At 35.5% G+C, this 18968-nt stretch overlaps 1 protein-coding gene across 1 annotated transcript; it reads left to right on the forward strand.

Annotated features, from left to right (window-relative positions):
* Positions 1-841: 841 nt before the first annotated feature.
* On the forward strand, positions 842-8315 carry LOC122579777 (glutamate receptor 3.6-like). Its single transcript, XM_043752009.1, has 7 exons — positions 842-992; positions 1504-1696; positions 2651-3981; positions 4265-4542; positions 5349-5380; positions 6460-6866; positions 7805-8315. The coding sequence occupies exons 1-7, from the start codon at positions 921-923 to the stop codon at positions 8252-8254; spliced, it is 2763 nt and encodes a 920-aa protein (XP_043607944.1). The 5' UTR covers positions 842-920; the 3' UTR covers positions 8255-8315.
* Positions 8316-18968: the final 10653 nt, after the last annotated feature.

The following is an 18968-nucleotide window of genomic DNA, read 5'->3' on the forward strand; positions in this document are numbered from 1 at the left end:
GTATAATCTTCTCACCTCCGCCACCACCACTACCTCCAACTCTTATCACCACCATTTTCGAGGCTCGAGTCCGCGCGACTAAAAACAACACTCACACGACTAAAGACGTACAGAGCTCGTACCGTACATCACCGCCTTCATTGATCACCCCATCACCGATAACCTTTATCACAAATCACCCCATGGATCTCCCCATTAATTTTGATTGTGAATGTTTGATTATGTGAAATGGGTTGGAGAATATGATCTGGGTTTTAATTGGGATGATCATCATCTGGGCATTATTAAATAGGATGGTGGGGTGGCATATTATGTAAATGACCCTGCATGTGAACATCATGTGCGTACTTAACGACCCTTCATAACGGATCCGTCAAAAAGGGACCAACTTTGCTAACAATAGTCAAAATAGGGACCCATTACAAAAATATACAATTATTAAAATTATCAAATAAAAAACTAATATCGCCTTATTTAATGTTTAACCGTATCTAAATCGACATAATATATCCAATTATAAATCCAAGTGCCCCTCCCACTCGCACTTTTTTAAACACGTTGACTTGTCATTAGGTGTTGAATTGTAGCCTACCTCCACTCACTCCCGACAAACAAATTCTAGCACTAAACATTCTGGTCATCACTCTTCTATATAAACATTTTATAATTAACATGTGCTTTGTAGTTTGTACTGGTATACACTCTTCTTCTTCATTTCATTTCATATTTGGTGTAGCATATAATATTTGACTTTTGGTTATCATCCCTATCACACCTCCTCTGTTTTTTCACGTCCTTTTATACTAATAGAATTTTGCCTGCTTGATACATATAACATATGAGTATATAGCTTTTACTTTGATCGATGTTTTCATTTATAGAGCTCATACATGGGAACTATAGTTGTTGTTTAAGATGAAATGGCCAATATTATGAATACAGTTTGTGTGTTTTTAGTGGTTATGCTTATCTTTCATGGAGCACGTACTCAGGTATGTTAAATCTTCTTCTACTATTTCTAACATTACAACAAGAATACCCAATCACGTTATGTTTTAATATAAAATTATTAAAACATATACCAACCATTAAAATAACATACTACCTCCTTTTACATTAATTACTTTTATATTAATAACTACACGGATAGTGACCATTTTTTTAGATTAATAACCACCACCGGTCGCTGGAACCACGACCACACTGCCGCATCGGCGGGCACAAGGATGGAACTTTTAAGGGGAAAAAGGGGTTCCAGCCCCTCCATAAAAGCTTATTTTTAATACTAATTTTTCTTATATATCCTTCAAAATTAATTTTTATAATACATATTAGCCCCTTCACAAAGCTAAATTTTATGTCTCATTGAGTTCCGCCCCTCCATAATCAGTGTTCAAGTTCCGCCACTGGGCGGGCATGTGACCACTTTTAAGAATACCCATTCTACTTGATACAAACCAGTTTTGTTTCCTAAATGTCTGGCGCCTATCTATGCTGTTTCAGATTCTTGCTAGACCGGATGTCGTAAATATTGGCTCCATATTAACTTTGGATTCCATCATAGGAAAAGTTGCAAAAATTGCTTTAGAGGCTGCAGTACAGCATGTGAATGATGATCCAACTATTCTTAATGGCACCAACCTCAAACTAACCATTCATGACTCCAATTATAGTGGCTTCCTTGGTGTTTTGGAGGGTATGTATTTTTTTCTTAATTTTATTTTCGTTTCGAATGGCCAACATGTCTTTTTCTTGATTAGTGTTTCTTTTCTTTCTTTTTTTCATTGATTCAGATCAAATACTGACCGAACTGTTTTCTATATGTAGAGGGGGAAAATCAATGATTTTATATGATGTCAACATTTTAAGGTTGTCATATGGGCCGAAATATCAATATTTACTAGTCAAAAATACATTACACATTAAGAATTTGGCGTGATAATTGCCTACGCTGCCCCCAAGCTGGTTCTGCCCCTCATTATGTGTAATTATACCTTATTTATGCTATGTAAGCTGTGGAAACGGATAGATTGACAGACGCTTTAGAGAAAAAACCAATATATTTGAGTTATGTTCTTTGCATAGGACACTGTTAAGAATGGCATATCTAAGTTTCAAAGTTAGGCATCAAATTCTGAAATTTGTCACCTAAAATAGCATATGTTGAGAGGTATCCAAGGATTAAAGAAAAGGAAATAATGAGTTAGTATGGTTTATGCATAATGAGTTACTAGTGTTTATGCATTAAAAATACACTTGGCCCGACCCATTTGACCCGTTTCTTTTTAAGCTAATTTTTGTAGTAAGATTAATTTACCAGAAATAAAACATAGGGTGAATGATTCTATTCAAACCAAATGGGTTGAATTGCATCTGCCTTTTCGTATATGATAGAGAAATTAGATTTGCCTATAAGATCAACGCCAAGCATTGCTTCTAAATTTCTTCAATCCTGTTGTAGTTATATATATTTCGATTTAAGTAGAGATATACATAGTGAGAGAGTTGTATTGTTTGGAAGTAAGTCACTAACCATGTCGTCCATTACATTAGCATGCTCATCTTTGTATTTACATGTCCATAATACAACACTTCATGTCTTCATGTTATTTATTGCTTATCAGAATTTGCCTTGTTTGTTGCAAAACAGCAATACAGTTCATGGAGACCAATAGTGTGGCGCTGATAGGTCCACAAACATCGGTCTTAGCTCATATGATCTCCCATGTCGTGAACGAGCTCAAAGTCCCGCTAATATCATTCACAGCGACAGACCCCACATTATCATCGCTTCAATACCCGTTCTTTGTCCGATCAACTCACAGTGATCTTTTCCAAATGGCTGCAATAGCTGAAATAGTCGAGTACTATGAATGGAGACAAGTGGTAGCCATTTACATAGATGATGATCACGGAAGAAATGGTATAACTGCATTAGCAGATCAATTAGCTGCTAAAAGGTGTAAAGTCTCCCACAAAGCACCTATTAAACCCGAAGCCACACGTGCAGACATAAGAGACATTTTACTTCAAGTTGCTTTCGTAGAATCAAGAGTTTTGGTTGTTCATACTTATGCTAATTGGGGATTAGATATACTTGAAGTCGGTCAGTATCTTGGTATGATGGATAGCGGGTACGTTTGGATCACCACAAATTGGCTTTCTACTGTTATAGACATAAGCTCTCCACTCCCCACCAAGTCTATTTCCAGTATGCAAGGAGTTATAACATTAAGATCGTATGTAAAAGATTCAGAACTTAAAAGGAAGTTTTTAACCGAGTGGAAAAACCTTACGACGATTGGCCTGTCAACTTACTCTCTGTACGCATACGACACTGTTTGGCTGCTTGCTCGTGCTCTTGACAATTTCTTTAATAATGGTGGAAATATTTCATTCTCAAAAGATGTCATGTTGAAAGATTCACGAGGAAGTCTCTTGAATCTTGATTCTTTGAGCATCTTTAATGAGGGGAAATTGTTGCTTGATAACATTTTACAAGTCAAAATGAATGGCACAACAGGACCAATTGAGTTTACTTCTGCTAGAGATATCGTTTTTCCAGCATTTGAAGTTATTAATGTGATAGGTACTGGGTTTAGGAGAGTTGGGTTTTGGTCAAACGCTTCCGGTTTGTCAACTTCACCTCCAGAAACCGTCAACACGAGCCTTCATAGCCGCTCTGCTTCTCCAGAGCTTTTGTATAGTGTAGTTTGGCCTGGTGAAACGATTAAGAAGCCTCGTGGATGGGTGTTCCCACAAAACGGAAACCAACTTAAAATTGGGGTTCCAAATCGAGTAAGCTTTGAGGAGTTTGTGGGAGAAGTTAAAGGGACTGATACATATAAAGGATACTGCATTGATGTATTTACTTCTGCAGTCAACTTGCTACCATATGCTGTTCCTTATAAATTCTATTCATATGGAGATGGTCATAAGAACCCAAGTAATACCGACCTTGTAAGCTCAATAAATGCTGGTGTAAGTGTTGCTATCTTAGACTTAGCATTTCAACAAAAAAAAAAAAAAAAGTTATCTTTTCTAAATGTCACAATTTTGTTCCATTTACATATGACTGGGTCGATTAGAGCTGTTTTTGTCCTAAATTCTCAACTTGGTGAAATCTAAAACATTAACTTTTACCCTTTTGTTTCGACTTTTAGATTGTTTATTACAGATAGTATTGGTTTATGAAACCATCACTTAGGTTTATATTTTCTGTTGAAATTATAAAATTTCTTGGTCTTCAAATTAATTACTGTAGGTCTATGATGCTGCGGTTGGTGACATTGCCATTATCACAAACCGGACACGAATGGCAGATTTTACTCAGCCATTTACGGAGTCTGGGCTAGTTGTGGTTGCACCAGTGAGGAAGCTAAACTCAGGAACCTGGGCTTTTCTCAGGCCATTTACTACTAAATTGTGGTGTGTCGCTGGGATCTTTTTTCTAGTTGTGGGAGCAGTTATTTGGATTCTGGAACATCGCATAAATGACGAATTTCGTGGTCCTCCTAAACAACAGATCGTAACAACCATATGGTAATTGTGTGCTACAAAATTTGATATGCAAAAGTACACCGCAACTTGGTTGATTGGGTTTTTTAACCTAGTGGTATGGTATATACTACCTAAACCTGTACGTGTGAATCACACGGTGTAATCACTTTAATACCTTAGATTGACTTGGTCCATTGCCTCTCATGTCACTTTCCAAGAAATTTATCAATGATTTTTCAATTGCATCCAGATCAACTACAACAGAAAAGTGTAGGTTATAAGTTGATTCCTTTTTATAGCAGATTGCAGTAAAGGTTTCTCATCCTATTGACAGAATATTCATATGTATGACTGATAATAGAAAACATGAGTTTCTTTTTATAATGTTATGTGAAAGATATTAGTGACTGCAATGTGACCAAGTCGAGTTAATGAAGGTATAATTCAGAGTATTAGAAAAGCTAATCAACCAAGTTGAATGTGCTAGTATACATTTTGGCCAACTTAATATCATACATGGTACTAAAGATGGCAAAATGGGTAAGGTTGGGTACCAGACTACCAGGTCAAAATGGGTAAGGTTGAACTTTGTATGTGTTGAAGGGAGTTGTGTTATCTTAACTGAAAACATTTTTTGTTTAATAACTTCATAATATACAAATAGTTTGTTAAATACTGTTGTTTTAACTTTATTTCAATAATACTTTGTTGGAATTAAATGATTCAAGAGGTTTTATGCATTAAAGCTTAATATGCACTTTAGGCAACTCTTGGCCCCATTACTTGTTCCTTAACTTTAATACAGTCATATGTTGGCACTAACAATTTTTTTCTTGTGTTTTTGGCAGGTTTAGTTTGTCAACCTTATTTTTCTCTCACAGTAAGTTGCTCTACATGAAACTATCAAAATTACTTGTATGCTTTCGACCATTCAAACAAACCATGATACCAATGCACATTTACAAACTGGGTGATTTCCAGTCCCATGATGGATTATTTACAAGCATTTTTAAGTATTAAGTGCATGAAAATGTATCGAACCCCCTAACTTTCTAATGTTTGCAATGGATTTTGCCTTTTGAATTAACTGGTTAAACTCCCAAACTTTCTAATGTTTGTGCCCTCTGAAAGTTCATAACATTAAGTCAACATATAATAAAATTATCAAATCATGCAAACGCAACTTAGAGGGACTACAGAAGTGGATTAATGTTGTTCATAATATACTACAGTGTAGCCTTTTTTATAGAATCCTTTGAAACGCTATGTTTTCAAGGTAAATGGACCCTCAATTAACTTTCAAAGGGTAAAAAAAAAAAAATTCCCTGGAGAGGGTGCATTTTGAATCTTCATTTCCAGAAAGCAATTTAAGCACTAAACTTGGAAGTTGGAAGGGGTCAACTTTACGATTTATGTGAATAGTCAATTTATCTTATCTTTCAATGATGAGTCCACCCTGGGACCAGGCCAGTCTACACTTAGAACTATATCGAAGTATACTTAAAGAGGAGGTGATCCGTACACCATCTTTTTTTTAACCGTACAACACCAAACATGCTTCGCACTTTTCTGCTATACCACACCATAAAGCACATTTGATGGTGTATGGGTAATAAAAGGGAGTGCATGGATCATCACCCATACTGTAAAAGTGGTCAAAAAGTACCCGATGTATACTCAAGTTATGTTATCTTAAATATCTTATTTCTAAAACTTGACTCATTATTGTGATATTCATTTATGTATAATTTATTTCATATTAGTTTATAAATGATATATTAATCTATTGCAAAGAGAGCAAAATATGTGTTGGAGCCCTTTCTGATCAGGCATAAAAGTTTACCCGTTTTACCCACACGGCCACACCCATATTAACATCGAGCCATGGAAACTACACTTGGTTCTAAGCTTTCTATTATCCTTTACACTGTACATCTTGTTTAACTATGGTTAATTCAGGACAAAACATGATGAGCAGTCTTGGTCGAATCATATTACTTCTATGGTTATTTGTGGTTCTGATAATCAGCTCCAGTTATACTGCAAGTCTCACTTCAATTCTGACAGTACAGAAACTTTCTTCTCCCATTGAAGGGATCAATAGTCTAATATCAAGCAAAGCTCCCATTGGGTACCAAGAAAGTTCGTTTGTCAAAAATTATCTGGTCGAAGAACTTGGCATTTCCGAATCGAGGCTTATACCTCTTAACTTACCAGAAGACTATGAAAAAGCCTTAAAAGATGGTCCAAACAATGGAGGTGTTGCTGCAATTGTCGATGAACGTCCATACATCGAACTCTTCCTATCGACCCGCTGCCAATTCAGCATAGTTGGCCAAGAATTCACTAAAAATGGATGGGGATTTGTAAGTTCAAATAACATCATCTTCCATAATAGGTTTTCTATCTCTATGCTATACTTGACTTTATATACTTAAATGAGATAGCTTCTAAGCCTCAGATATGGTATGAAGTTCCTGTTTTTCACTAGTATTTCCTTTTGTAGCTCAACCTTATAAAAAATTACTCTGTAGTTACTAGTTTTATCAAATTCAGTTTAAGGTATAGCTGTTGGTTTTTAATGTCCATAACTCCATATTCAAATTAGGGAAGTTGACTGCTATAGGTTCTTAGTATCTTTTTGCAGCGTTATGACTTTAAGATTCAAACAAGATCTTGTATAGGTGTTAAACTTGATACCTAGTTTTTGATTCTTCACAAACCTATTCTATAACACTAAAGTTCAACTCAGCTTAGATGGTTGGCCCCACTAGTGTGCCTTAGGGTGGGTCAAGGAGGGGGTTTACCTGAAACCCAAGGTCTTGAGTCAAGTCCGCAAAGGAGTTTTCCTCTTCGAGTGGTTTAATTAAGGGGATCTACTAGTTCATGGGGGTCTTTAGTGCAGACCAGGTTAAAACAATATGTGTTAGATCTCCCTACATACGCGACTAATTCACACCTTTTAATAAAAAAAACAAAATTTCAGATAATATCTCTTTTAACCAATACCATTTCGTATCTAATGTTCATACTCAATATAAAGCCAGTTGACATTTTTGGGTTCTTGATACAGTATCTTTTATGCTATACTTTGACTTACAAAGTCAAATATCATCATTTATAAGCTTCAATCGGATATGAAGTTCTTGACTTTCTGCATACTTTTCGTGATAACATTCATTAGAAAACCTAACATTTAGTATGAACAACTTCAAGTTTCAAATCCTAATGAATTTGTTATTTGATTTATGTTATGGAACTAAGTGGCATTGACTCTTCTTTTTTGGTTCTCAATTTCTTTTAGGCCTTTCCGCGTGACTCTCCTCTTGCTGTAGATATCTCAACAGCGATTTTGAAACTATCAGAAAATGGAGAGTTACAAAGAATCCATGACAAATGGCTAATAACAAGTGCTTGTAGTTCAGAAGGAGCAAAGTTTGCAGTTGACCGACTCGAGCTAAAGAGCTTCAAAGGCTTATTCTTCATATGTGGGCTAGCTTGTTTGGTTGCGCTTTTTATATACTTGGTACTGATCATATACCAGTATACTAAACACAAGCCAGATACTTCTGAGCCATCTGGACGTAGTCTTAGATCAGGACACCTCCGAACTTTCATTTCATTTGTTGATGAAAAAGACGTGTCTGTTAAAGCCCGTTCCAAGAAAAGACTTAAAGAGGCAGGTTCGTGTTTGTCTAACCGAGATGATACGTGGGTGAATGGATTTAGAAGCACTCAGAGGGAACATCTTTAGACATCCCAGATTGGTCGCAACATGGAGCGACATTGCAGTTATAATTATAGGTGTGTGTTTGTGAAGGTAAATATATAGATACACATAAAGAGTATATAGAGCTTCTTAATACAAAATTCACAGATCATTAGAACATTATTGAGCCATAACGTGTTTGAAGGCATTTTATATGAGGATAACTAACAGTTATGAATAGAATGTATATTAATTAAAATGACCAAAATCTCATGTGATCATTTTACTTATCACCCTCACGAAGTCACGATGCTTACTAATTGGGGGCTGGTTTATACTTTTAGATGCAATTTTGATCTCTTGGATTTATAAGTTTTTGTAATGGGGTTTTCTTTTAGGTTCATTAGCAATGGTATCTTTAGGCTTATCCCAATATGGGCTTTTTCCATATTGTCATAGCTTTTATCTCTCCTCATCCACCACTTTTACTCTCATTAATAATAACACCTCTTTCATAACTTCTATTTATTTTATTTTATATTTATCAAAACATTAAACTAAACTTAATTTTATCTATAATACCTTATAAAGCAAACTGGATTCCTCTCTTAACTTAATTAAAAACCTGATAAGACAAAAATGCCCTTAAATAATCTTCCATGCTAAGCACCCTCTCACGTGATATAATAAAACATTTCGTCTCTAGCAAAGTAAAACCCTATCAACGCCACCACCAGATTGTCTTCCCCACCACCGCCGCATTGCGCGGGTACCATACTTGTTTATAATAAAACATTACAACTAAGCTGAAAACATTACAATTCAACATTAGCTAAAATAAAAAAAGTACATTTAATACAATTAAAAATAAAACACTACGATTAAAAATAAAACTACTCGTCTCCGGCTGTCTGGTCCTCCTTGTTGTCCTCCGCCTCCTGGCTAGGAGGCGTCGGAGCATAAAACCTGTTATCGAATTCCTCTTACAAGTATTGCCGATATCTCATATGTGCTTCCAAGTCCTTTCTCGACAAACCTGTCGGAATCGGTTTCGCCAAAAACTTCATGACATCTCTAATCTTGGCCCGTCGCAAAGCATCTTGTTGCATTTGAACATAAGTACTAATCTATTGAGCTGTTTTCCGAACCCGATGATCAGCCCGATGTTGCATCAGACGAACTAGACAATCTACGGCTAACGTTACGACCCCATGGTCGCCTAACGGGGTCTTCCCCAAACAAGGCATCAAATGGGGTTGGGTTTGGGATAGGAGTGGGGGTTGGGGTCGCGCCTACTGGAACATAATCGGCAGTCAAAATCTACTGTCGGAGCCAGTTGACTACTTGTCGCGGCATTATCATTCCAAAAGTAGGACATGTTTTCAAAACGGTCATAGCAACTCTGGTAATGTCAATATTTCTCCCCTTTTTGTCTCTTGTACAATTTCACTGTCGCTTCAACCACATGTTTCTCATTCATCCCACTTTGTCGACCGTGCTCGCTAACCTTCTTCAACGCCGTACCAAATTCTTTAACACCCTTTTTAATCTTGTTTCATTTGCCATGTATTTGGCTCTTGGTATGCTTTGGGTATTTTGTTTCTTTGTTGAACATCTCCACCAATTTAGCTCAAAACATGCCATCCGTCTGATTATTACCCACAACCGGATCCTGCGACCAATGCACCCAACACTGTGCCAACTACAACGTATCCTTATTCTCCCAATTCCTTTTCTCTTTTGTTTTTGTGGTGCGCCTTTTCCCAAGACCCACCTCTACAACTTCATATTCATCATCGGTGGAGGCGACAATATCCGCCTTGGGAACATATTTATTGATAATTAATGGCGGTAGTGGGGTTCTTGGTCTTTGTTGTTGTTGGTGGTGCAAATCATACGCCATTTGAGCTTGTATTTGTGCTTGGGCTAACGTGATACGTTGAGTCTCGTTCCAATTACGACCCATAATTGGATTGTAATTAATTTGATTGTAATACGGTGTTAAAAATGGTTTAACGAGGCAAGATGGTGGAGGACCCATTGGGGGTGGGTTGGAGGAGTTTGATGTGTGGCTTGTTTGGCCTTAGTTAATTGATGATATAGCCGGGATCGGGTTTTCAGTAAAGACATTCCAAAGATCGTTAAGTTGATTTTGGTTTTCGTTGTTTGACATCACTACAACAAAATGGGGCTTCTAGGACCCTTCCTGTAGGACGCTTTTAAAATAGTGTCCTAACAAACTATTTAATAGGACGTATGAGTGTTTGGGTATATACATATTTAAACAGATGTCCTAAAAAACTATGTAATAAGACGGATGAAAGTTTAGGGTTCTATTATCATATAAGTTAATATGACACTTAAAATGTGGGTCCTAATAAAGTACATTATAGGACGTTTAGTAGTTGATGTCTTATTATTTGGTAATATCACTAATATGATAGGACACTTGATTATCGAGGGTCCTATTATAACATTACCTAATAAAACACATACATTTCAGTCGTAAAATGTCAATGTAATAGGACCCTTGATTGTTGGAGTCATATCATAACATAATTTAATAGGACATTTAGTATTTAAGTCATAAAAGTTAGTTTAATAGGACCCTTATTCACTAGAGTCATATTAGAACATAATTTGTAGTTCAATTGTGGCCATAAAGAAACATGTGATATATTGAAGTTAATATGTTATACAAGCTTTAAAGAAAATAATGGTACTCAAAATTACTTTCAAAAATCTACTAGACAATTTGAGCGGCTTTGACTTCAATTACTTGTAGAAGAATGAAGCAGGCTGCACCGATTAGCTTAAAATTGAGAAGCAGCTTGGTCACAACTTGTTTTTATAAGTTTGTCAATCTAAAAAATTCCAAGGAAGGCAATTCATTAATAAATTGAATGTTCAACATTTGCCCAAGAAATTGATAGAAGATAAAACTGTTAGACTTGATTCAAGAAAATGAACCTCTGCTAATTAATCACAAGCAAAGGAATAAGAGTCTAATGTTGAATTTACAACGGGATACTCTTGACTAATTTAAGTAGGTATAACCTCTACATTTTTCGACAAAAATTCCATGTAAAGGGTTACAATTAATCGCATCAGCCGGATAATAAAAGAAGACGAAAAATACACATCCTATTCTGCAGTTTGTTTACAATTCTCGACTTGCTTCTTGGTTGCTTGTATTTCTTGTGAATACGCTTGATTGCAAAGCAGATTCCACCAAAACCTTAGCATACTTTAGCTCAAACATATCCTTTTTAATCCATCAACGACTGATGTATCTTTTTTTGCCAATATCCTACCATTTTTTGCACTTCTGCAAAACATGAGCAAATAAGATAAGAAACAGGTGATCGTCATTAGAATCACATTTAAAAAATTATATCAGTAAATTTTTTTAGTGAGCAAGAAGTTTACCTTTTATTAAATATAATTGGCAAGCGAAGTATATTGCGGTAACTCAAAAAAGTAGTAAAAGATTAAAAATCACTATGTGTTATACATTTAAAGTAGCTTATATGAAGATAACTTAAGCCAACAGTGTGTTCATGTGGGTGGAAGGGGTTTAGTTCAAAAAGGGTAGTTTTATTGTTAAGAGCCTACATCTAAACGACATTCTAAAAAGTAGTCCAAAGTAGACAATCAACCAAATGGGTAGTGCCTAGTATGTCAAGCAAATGAACTAATTAGTACAATTCTAACGTGAAAATAACCTCTTGTCAATATGTTCCAAAAGCACTTGCAAACGTCAGGCCTGCCCACATATAAGTAACCTACTTATTTGAATATGATGGTGCGGAAGTCATTGCCATAGTCAGGTAGTAGCATATAAAACTAAAACTTCTATACTTTCAAAATCTTCACCTTACATATAGACTCATATAACTGAAGCCAAACATTTTCAGGTCAGTAGGTCACCTAAGTGTATTATAACAATTCTAGTCAAAAGCTAACACGAAAAAATTGCAAACAATAAAACTGCCCTTAACAATCTATATGACACCGAAATGTTGAAACCTCATAATCTATTGCTTTGACGGTGTATGTTATCTAACTGACCTTAAGGTAACCTTTTCAACATTTATGCAGAATCTAAGTAGTTAAGGACCAAAATTTTGGTGTTTCGGTCAAGGACTGGTATACGAAATATCGGTAATTTCGATGGAATTTCGGTGGTATTTCGGTAATTTTAATATCATGTAAAATATTATATATAATTATATATATACCAAAAAAAATCACAATTATACACAATAGCAGTTATATTAATTGAATACTTAATCAAAATATCAAAAGTCAAACTTAAAGTGTTAATACTGGATAGATTAGTGTTAATACATGCAAAAATTAATGTTTCTTATGTTGTATTTTAAGTTTGGACAAAAGTAAAAAATACATAAAACCTGAAAGACTGGTATACCACGGAAATACAATCGAAATTTGGACTGAAATCCAATTTCGGTGAGATTTCGGTAAATTTCACCGAAAATCTCTATACCAAAATTTTGGACAGAAATCTGGACTGGTATACCAGTGGAGTACCGAAAACCAAAATACAACTGATATACCACCGAATTTGACTACATAGTGCAGAATGTCCGTACAACCATGTTTAATTACTACCTCGTAATGCATAGAACACAATTAAGGATCAATCCACACTATGAACAATTGCAATTTGCAAGATCGTCCATTTCAACTTTCTTTAGCCTATCGAAAGTCTTACAACAAACATTTATTGCTAAACAAATAATAATCCCATAAAATAGGCAATTGAAAAAGAAAGTTCACATACCAATCGGCTGGAGCAGAAACATTAATAGCCATGGGTAGTGACGATGCATGGGTTCACTGGACTTCATCTGAGAAGCCACAGTTGATTGTTGAGGGGTGGAACTGGAGGCTGAATCTGGAGTATGTTCAACATCTCCAGATCCAGGAGTAAAGACAATTGGTACATGGTATTTATTCCCCTTTTTATTTTCAAATTTGGTTCTAGTGGGAACCTTTTGTTTCTGTTTTGATTTGGAAGGGGTTTTGACACTTTGTTTCTCTGCTGAAGAAGAAGAGGCTCCTTCCAGATTTTTGATTCTGGCAGTGCAACCTTGAACCTGCGTAGAAAAAAGTTGGAGTTGATTGTCTAGTTTCAACAAAATGTCATTTTCAACAGACACATGAACCTTGGACTTAGGTTTAGTTTGATTCTTGGTCTTAGGATTCTTGGGCTCCTTTGACTTTTAAGGAAAAGGCTTTTCACCAGTAGCCTTGTTAACTGGAGCTTTAGCCTGTTTGGCTCCAGTTTTGACTTCAACAGTTGTGGTCTCATCAGATTCAGTTTTGATTGTCTTAGGTTGGTCATATGGTGTTTCAACTATAAGATTTTAAGGTAATGCATGAAGATCTGGTATGAGTGCAGCCATTTGCACATCTCCAGATGTCCATGCATTTTTCTGGGCATCAATAGTTCTTGAAAATGCATCATAATTCTTTCCAGATGCTTTTACCCATGACTTGATAACCATTTGTTCCTTTTCCAGATCAGATTTTAATTTTTGGTTTTCAAGTTCAAGAACCTCATTTTTCAAAACTGACTCCTTAAGAGCCAACTGGATGCTTTACAAATCATTCAACTAGGGGTTCAAATTATTTAATCCAATTAGAACTGTTTCCAGATATTTTTCACAGTCAGTTCTAACAGTTTCAACAAACAATAAATCACCATTGAGTGATTCAGCAATGTCCAGTTTTAGTTCTTGGTCATCTTGGTTGTTATAATCACATACATTTTTCAAAATGATGTCCACCCATCTCACTACAATGACATCATCTTTCACCAGATGTTGTTGTTGATCTTCCAGTGCCATAAAACACATATCCCTAATCTTTTCCTCATCATCAGATGAATCATCAGAGAGTTCCCACTTTCCTTCAGTGCTTGCCATCATGCATTTGTTCTTTTCTTTTTATTTTTCAAGAGACAAGAGGACAATTTGTGCCTTAAGCTTCTTATATTTAGCTTTATATTTATCATCAGACACATTATAAATTGGGACAAAGGGACCAGCTTGATTGTTCATTTGACTAGATCTGCATTCCTTCATAAATTGACCTTTCTTACCACACTTATAGCATGTAAGATTGGCCTTGTCCAGAGAGTTGGAGCTAGAAGCATTGTTGGAACCATTAAATCGATTAGATTTATGCTTAAACCTATAAGAGATCTTGGCAATCATGGCTACCAGATCATCATCGTCAGTTTCATCACAACCAACACTGATCTCAGTGGTCAAACCAGAGTTCAGCAAATTGCTTAACATCTCCTTCATAGAATGTAACTGGACATTCTCAGCAGATATTAAGGCAGCACAAGGTTGTCCAGTGTAACTAGTAACCTTGGAACTCTGGGCATGCATGGTTCATGGCATCCTGTTCAGCCACAAGTCTTGCAGCATTGTTATCCTGTGATTGTGCAGGGTTTTACCTTGTCTTAAGACAAAAATCATATTTTCCCATTTAGATAGAAGAATATCACAGAATTTCTTAAGAAGGATGTCCTTATCTTTCTCAATACCCAAACCTCTTAACTGATTAATGAGGCTAGTAAATCTGGTATAGGTACCAGTCAAACTCTCATTGGGAAGAGAAAAGAAGGATTCATACTTCTTGTTTAAGGAAACTTTCCTGGTGACAATGGTGTCATTACCTCCTCCAAACTGAATGACCATTTCATCCCACATTGCCTTGGCACTGGGAAATAAAACAAGTGTTGGAATTAAGTCTTCAGGGACAGCAGCAAGGATCATGTTTTTTAGTCTGGTATCCAAGTCTACCAGTCTACGATCTTCATCTGACCAGTGGTCTTCTGGTTTTTCTCTAGAGCCTCTTCTGTTAGTTGGATCAAGAAGAGGACTTACCCCGAGATATGTGGGTATATATGGTCCATCCTTAAGGATTTTTAACATGTACCTCTCTATCCCACCAAAATGCAGCAGCATTCTGGCCTTCCATGTCCCAAACGTTTCACCATTCCCATCAAATTTGGGAACAGGAGTATTTGAGTAATGGACATGGACGTAGTTGGGGGCATTAGGAGGAGGTTGAGGAGGAGGATTGGTATTAACAGTTTGATTAACATTTTGATTAGGTACAGTATTGTTAACATTAATGTTTTCATCATGACCAGAATCATTCTCACCTTCAGTAGTAGACATCCTAGTAGATCTAGGCAATTATGTTAGCCTTCTGCTCTGATACCACTTATAAGTCCCAACTCAATAGATGGTACTAACTAAAGACACCTCTATGTCAATGGTGAGAATTCTTTGCAATATAAACACTGAATTGGAAACGACTAGTTGCAGTGAATGTATACCAAGTTCTTGGTTAGATTACTTAAAGGTGACAATAAGTAAATGGCAATGCAATAAGTGAATACAATAAAGTAAATATGGTGAGAACAAGTTATAATTTTCAAATGTATTTTATATATTGATGTTAAATAAAATACAAGGTTGTTGCGGAACCAAGATAATACAAAATGTAAATATCCTAACAACCTATGAAATACAATTGATCTATACTTGAAAATTCTCTTTCACCATCGAAACACTTAAAGTTGTAAAGTGTTCCATTTTACGATTGAGAGAATATTGCACAAGTACACCAAGAATATTGCAAAAGTCTGAATATGCAAAGTTATATTCTCGTTGTGCAAAGGCCTCTATTTATAGACAAAGTTGGCATTGGGATTCCAACTTTTTCGTATAGATATTGTTGACAGCATTTAAGGAAGCTAGATGAGTTCCTTTGAAATGCTTGATAAGGTAAGTCAAAATGTTACTTTATCCAACCTGCTTTATGCATTTATGTACTTTAATTATAGACAAATGATATTGTCTGTATAAAGCTACATAAGGCAAAAAGTTCTTTCTCGTAAACAGTGTAAAGCATTGTAAAGGCTTTAAACTAATTCTATCCAGTTTTCATCTGAGTAGAATGCCAACTGGGCTTCGCTACCATTGTCATTCTCTTTCTTCCACTTGTTGTCTTCGACTTCAACTGGAATGTCTTCAGTTATGATCAGATCTCAACTGGGGGAAGTCATCAGTTGCATTAACTGTATGCTGCAACTGGACTTTAAAATATTTCTGGACAAATCTTCTTGTCTCTAGATGTAGCTGGAGACTGGCCAGTTTAACCCAAAACTGGACCTAACAAGAAGTATAAAAAAGCATGTAATATTTCGGAACAAATAGGGGGAATTTGTTAGGTCAGAAATCGACCAACTGAAATTTGTTCAGAAATATTTGAAGTTCAGAGAAAATACTTGTACATAAATTCTGAGGACTCTCTCAGAATTAGTTCTCTGAAGCTTCACTTCAGATCAAGATCAGCCCAACTAAAGACATTCATTCTGAAGTTGAAGACTGAAGAAGAAAATCCACTAAGAAGCAGAGCTCTAAGGAGATTCTATCTGATTGAAGATCTGAAGCTGCTCAGTGTAAAGTACTTACACCACTTTGCACTGATTACGAGAAAGTCTTTTTTACTTTACCATTCTTTATACAATAACATTGTCTCTGGAAAGCTTTTTGGTTAAGTCAAATGGTTGAGAATAAAGTGTGAAATGTCACATCAAATGACTTTCACACTTAACCTTAAAATATACGATTTAAGGAATCTTATTGATTTCCTTAAATGTATCCCAACAAAGTATTGTACGGCCTAATCCACATCATCATGGACTTTGCCTATAAATACAAGGCTTCTCATTTTGCAAATGGCTTGGAACTTTGGCATTGCAACTTGTGAGATATACTCTTAAGTAATTCTTACGAGTATTTCCTAGTTGATAGATCATTTGTATTTCAAGGTTGTTTAGATATTTTCACAAGTGTGATTATCTTTGTTCTGCAACAACCTTTGTATTTTGTTTATATCAATGAATAAAATACATTGAAAAATACATCGTGACTCTTTGCCTAATACTTGATTAAACATATTATTTATATAGTTTCAAGCACTTGTTTCTCGTATTTACTTCGTGTTCATATCCATACCTAGATCGTAATTCTGAACTAGTCTTTATCTAGATCAAAATCACTTGCCAGTCGGCTTACTTGATATACTTGCATTATCTTGTTATATTCGACTAACATCTTGTGTAAGGGACTCACAAGAACACATTCACATTTATTTAGACATAATAAAGTTGACAAAGACAAGAAATTTAAAACAAGAAAAATAAAAAGTTTACAAGTTTATGTATTTGCCGAGCTCACTGCTCGGCAGATAGCATAAGTAAAAAAAATCTGCCTTGTAACATTACAAGTGTGAAAAATGGTTTTGGAAAAGATTTTGGGCAACTTGTATGATTTGCCGAGCAAAAACCTCGGCAGACAAAAGAAATGCATTCTAGGGAGAATGTAAGTGAAGTCTATTATATGTCGAGCAAAAACCTCGGCGTATATAACAAATTGATTAGACTTCATTTTCTAATATATGAAAAATCCTTTGATTAAAACAACAAGAATGTTGCCAATTGATAAAGGATCATTTCAAGGAAAATACAATAGTTTTAAGTCAATTTAGAGAAACTTTAACTATTTGCCGAGCAAAAACCTCTGCAAATAGTATAAATTGAAAATCATGACTTAGAAACTTTATCATGAAAAGTATTGAATGCCGAGCTCAATGCTCTGCAAATGGTTAAAGAAAGCTTTTGAAAATGATTTTTCATCAAAGTGTATGGTTTGCTGAGCTTAGTGCTCTGCACATGGATAAAGAAAGTCTTTTGAAGAAAAAATTTATCAACTTGTGCTATTTGCCGAGCTCAGAGCTCTGCAAATAGTTGAAGAGGACTTTAGACACAAATTTTTACAAACTTGTACTATTTGCTGAGCTCAGAGCTCTCCAAATAGTTAAAGTATGCCTTAGAAGAAAAAAAATTTTCTCCAAAATGTATTATTTGCCGAGCAAATAGCTCTGCAAATAATAACTTTTAAGACTTCGCCAAAATTTTCAACAAAAACAATGATTTTCATGAAAAACTGAAGTATGCCGAGCTCAAAGCTCTACATATAGTTGAAAACACTTGAATGAGTTTTGTGAAAACAATTGTTTGCCGAGCAAACACCTCGGCATGCTTTATTAAAAGAGAAATATCAATAAGTAAGCCCAGAAAATATGAAGATGATCATTGACACTTGTATTGTTTGCCGAGCAAAAACCTCGGCACTTTGAACAAGATGTTCAAATACTTAGAACAAAATACCCATCCCTTTGATGATCAAACCCAGAAACCCCAGACGAACATATTAAAGTATCAAGATCAAATAACCATCAAATAAACACCATAATCATGCATTTAAACACATCAAACTATACACCAAATCATCGCAGAAATCATATCAAACATGATCGGTTCATAAAGACATTTAATCAAACAGTTTGCATTCAAACATAAAAACGAGAATATTACCTTTAAAAGAATGATTTGATCGATGAAAAACACTGAAATAAACCCAGAGAAGATCACAAACACATCCTCTTCTTTGTTTATTACCCAGATGATGATATGTATTGAGTGAATGAAAGATAAGATAATCGGTTTTGAGAGATAATGAGACAAACAAAAATGTTTTGAATTTGAAAAGAAATAAATGAGCCCCGCCCATTTTGAGATTTCCTTTTAAAATACAAATTCGGGTCACGGGTCTTGATATGACCCGCATGCCAGCCTGGATCC

This window comes from Erigeron canadensis, chromosome 8, assembly GCF_010389155.1.
Source record: "Erigeron canadensis isolate Cc75 chromosome 8, C_canadensis_v1, whole genome shotgun sequence".
Classification (NCBI taxonomy): Eukaryota; Viridiplantae; Streptophyta; class Magnoliopsida; order Asterales; family Asteraceae; genus Erigeron; species Erigeron canadensis.